Raw genomic sequence first — 4470 nt, 5'->3', positions numbered from 1 at the left:
AAAATATATGCATTAATTTTAGCGATTCTCATTTGCTACTTAAATCTACAACATTTTTAAAAACATAAAATATTAGATCAAGCACATAATCAACTTGCGTGCGATCCGTGCGATCGCGTCAAAGATCAGACAAATATACACGTGCATCTTGAAAACGGATGTTTTGACGCCACGTTCGTCAAAGATCAGACAAATATACACGTGCATCTTGAAAACGGATGTTTTGGAAAGTGCTACGCCACGTTTTTGTGCCATCTAGTGGTTTAGATGAACATAATATCAAAGGCGCCTTTTACCCCGGGGCTCATTGCATGTTGAATTAGATATTGCATTGCATTGACTAAATCTCCTCATCTGAGCATCAGGAACCAAACACACGCATTCTATCAGCAGGCAAACATTGTGCAAACACACTCATGAATAATTTTCAAGATTCAAGATGAAAAAAAAACAAGCTGTAACCAACAGGTTTTGCATGCACAACTTCAAAAACGAAGTCATCTGACAGAACCGCTGTCGGCGATAAAACACAAAGCATCCCTGCCGTATTTGTGGATGGAGTTGTTCTGACACGATCTGTGTTGAATTGACTGACAGCTGGAATGTGTGCATTTATCTGAACATTGACCACAAAGATCACAGAAAACCATCAGAGTTATGCTTCTAAATTAGTTCTGACGCTACTGTATTCAACAAAAAATGAAATGTTATTCAGCCAAGCTAGTTTAGGCTGGTAAGAGAAAACCATAATTATGCCACAAGGAGTGATTGCTACAGATATTTATCCATATAGACCTAATAGCTTAATGGGGGGACATTTATATATATATATATATTTATATATATATATATAAATGTATGATTATTTAAAACTTTATTTTGTATGTTCTTACTGTTGATCGAATTTCCAGAGAAAAATGAGTGGAGCTAAGAGAATGAGAGATGATACAAAAGAAATAGAGAGAAAAGAGAATATTGCAGGGGTAGATCAAATAAAGTTATGTTATAACATACTGTATGCCAGTGTTTATCTTTTTATGCTACTCCCTTAAGAAATCTAATATAATTACAGTAAATGTCCTTCTGGTGGCCTGATGTATTCACTTCAGAACACTGAAGCCCATATTTAACTGGTATTGTTGGAGATCCTTGATTTGCAGTTAGACCACTCCATTATTGCATGATTCAACTGTAGCACATTTGTTAGCTAAACATTAAAGGGTTAGTTCACCCAAAATTAAAATTGTCATCATTACTCATGTTGTTCAAAACATGAGTTTTGTATGAGTATGAGTTTCTTTCTTTCTTCTATTGAACTAAAAAAGAAGATATCTTGAAGAGTGTTGGTAATCAGCCAGTTGACAGTATTTGACGCCACAAGGAGTGATTGCTACAGATATTTATCCATATAGATCTAATAGCTTAATGGGGGGACATTTTTATATATATATATATATAAATGTATGATTATTTAAAACAAAATACAGGTTTCTCTAAAACAAAACCAGTTGTAAACAGTTGGCTTTTATTATATTATTTAATAGTATTTATTAATGTATAATTATATTCACTTAACAATTATCAATTGTGGTGCTATCATAATAAAAAAAGTAATTACTTTGTATTTACTGTATATATTTATTTTACATTTAAAATGTAAATATAAATTTAATATATACATAAAATGTAAAATAATGATTTCTTATTATAATAGGACCACAATGGATAACTATTATTTCAAGAGTAAATTTAGTCTCACGTCACACAACCGCACATTCGACTAGGAGCAGGTACAATTCAGATATCTTAAAATATATTTGTGACTAGTCGAAACTGAATTAGAGATATCTCTAATTACCTTTGCGTATGTGTGACGCCCTATTGAAGATATCTATGACGTCATTACAGATATCTTAAATGGAGTTTTGACTAGTCATAAAGTATTTAGAGATATCTCTAATCCGATTTCTTACTAGTGCAATTATAATTGCAGATATCTCTAATTGTCATTGTGACTAGTCGAATTATAATTATGACTCGTCAAAATGCAATTGTTCCTATCTTAAATTATATTTATGGATAGTCAAAACAAACTTTTAAATGCTAAAACGGCTTGCCATATGAGTCGGAATTCGGCAAGGCGCGACGCCGGTGTTGAGGGCGTAGAAGAGAGTTGAAATCAGGTCAACTTTATGGTAATGAGCTATGACGCGGTTCGGCGACGACCAATCGGAATGTAGAAGTCCACTGCTTTAGAGGATTCCAGAGAACGCAGCCCTGTAAACTTTGGTTCCGACCACATTAGTTCCCAAGCAAAATGGAGGAGAGGCTGATTATTGCTGTGGCGGGTTTCCCAATAATCTACGACGTGTCCCAAAATGATGCGTGGACCAAGGTGTCTGAGATCGTTGGCGTTCCTGGTGTGTTGCTGATGTGCATTAACGTTATAGTAATAATAATCTAATTATATAATAAATAATAGTATAATAGTCCCAGTTCACTTTTAAACCTTTACATCAATTTGCCTGATTAAACTTACATTAAGTAATGTTCATACCTGATTATACTTAATTAACATTTTCAATGCAGGACTTTTACTTGTATCAGAGTATTTTTACAGTGTGGTATTAGTGCTTTATACATTATTAGGTAAAGGATCTTAATACTTCGTCCACAACAATATTTAACGAGGTTAACTTATAACGTTACCCTCCTTGTGGTCAGTCTGCACAAGATCAACAAGCTTGATTGCTTTGCGGCCCCTTTAAATACGAGATAAGCATTCGATCTACATCAGAGCATCAGAGCGTCCACGAATCTTTCTACAGCGTTGTTGGCAGGGCGGCCAGAGCGATTTTTGACGCTCTCGGTGTGAACGCACAGTAAAGCACCAAGTATTTAGTCTGTGCCGAAGAGGAGATTCGAGACTCGCGCATTATATTAATGTGCTTTCGCGCTACAATATATGCGCTCTTGACATTTATCATTAAAACAACGCCATATACTTCGCTTTCGCCATGGAGCTGTAGGACACGTCCGGGCGTCGAAATGGGCTTTCTTTTTACACTCATTTTGAACTTTTTGGTGTATATACTCCATGTTCAATGCGGTAAGCAACCAAATACGCATTATGTTTAAGTAAATGTTAAATGATTCATTGTATTTTATATGTAATATATATTTACTAAATGTGTGTTATGTAATGCATTTTGGCCATTGCATGTTTTGTATTGATCACTGGTGTAAGGTACTGTGTGAGCTTCGCATTAGTGAACGGCTACACAGCATCAAAGAATAAAGATTATAGAAGACCAAGAGGAGAAACTAGCTTTTAGGGTTACAGGCATGGCCGGAATTACCATTGGGCTTGAATGGGCAGCCCGGGGCCCTGCCTTAACCCGTTTACATTTGTTCAGTTATGTGCCAGTCAGAAATTATTAGCCGCATTTCAACAGCGCGCACGGTCCAGCCGGGGCTAACAGCTTCCAACTACGACCTTCGAAGCCATAATCAAACAGCATAAACTGGAATTCATTATTTTTTTTTTCACATAGAAAAAGGACACACGTATTAAATCACGTCTGCGCTGCGCCGAATCGCCGATTAATTTGTGATCACATGCATACTTTAAACGGTTGCATTAAGCCTTTAGCCCAAAAGAGCGCACATTTACAAAGATAATGATACATTCTCACATGTTCACGCCTCACTTCTCGACAGAGGATGGTTCTTTATTATATTAATGTTCCACTAATTAATCTGAAGAGTTTTGAGCGCTCTCTCCCGTCCAAAGACTATAGAACACCCTAATATCTTACAGGCTTTGTAACCTTGCATTTTAATCAATAATGTTACATAAAGACAATTAAACGGTCAGTATAAATGAACAAGTTACTAGCAATAGCACAAGGATACAAATGAAACAAACTGTGTTTTAACTTTTTCAGGTAGGCTAGCCTAAAACTAACAGTAGCTGCTACTATTCAGGAACAAAATACTATGATGTATAAAGTCATAGATATAGATTATATTTATATATTAATTAATTAATTAAAACTAAATTCAGGTCCTGAGTTTAATTTATAATACTGGCTAAGCACATTACAATATACTTAACAGTCTGGCATTCAGTTATTTGATTATGTAGCCTAACTTATGTTCTCTGCATGAAGTAACGTCTGGCACAGTCGCAGCCTGTGCTTATTAGAAAGCAAACAAATAGCATTAATAATCATTCATTTTCCTTAGCATATGCTATGATAAATCTGAACATTTGTGTAAAATAATGGAGCATTAGGTCATGAATATTGCCTTACAAGTCATGGAAATTTATTGGTTGAACGAACCCTGCATCTAATGAGTGAATGCCTACGATATAGGAGTTAGCCTATCACACAAACTAGAGTCCTGTTTTTCAGAATATCTGCACGATGGCAAATGTACAATAACCACAGACACAAAATTCTGTTT

The 4470-nt window shown here is 35.4% G+C and overlaps 1 protein-coding gene across 1 annotated transcript in view; it reads left to right on the top strand.

Annotated features, from left to right (window-relative positions):
• Nucleotides 1–2798: 2798 nt before the first annotated feature.
• LOC107704960 (BOLA class I histocompatibility antigen, alpha chain BL3-7-like) overlaps nt 2799–4470 on the top strand; it is an 11858-nt gene continuing 10186 nt past the window's right edge. The window contains exon 1 of the mRNA XM_016508090.1: nt 2799–3109. Within this exon, the coding sequence (XP_016363576.1) occupies nt 2944–3109 (166 nt within the window). The 5' untranslated portion in view covers nt 2799–2943. The remainder of the gene's footprint in view (nt 3110–4470) is intronic.

This window comes from Sinocyclocheilus anshuiensis, unplaced genomic scaffold (assembly GCF_001515605.1).
Source record: "Sinocyclocheilus anshuiensis isolate Anshui unplaced genomic scaffold, SAMN03320099.WGS_v1.1 scaffold61, whole genome shotgun sequence".
Lineage (NCBI taxonomy): Eukaryota > Metazoa > Chordata > Actinopteri > Cypriniformes > Cyprinidae > Sinocyclocheilus > Sinocyclocheilus anshuiensis.
This window is presented reverse-complemented; position numbering and strand designations above follow the sequence as displayed.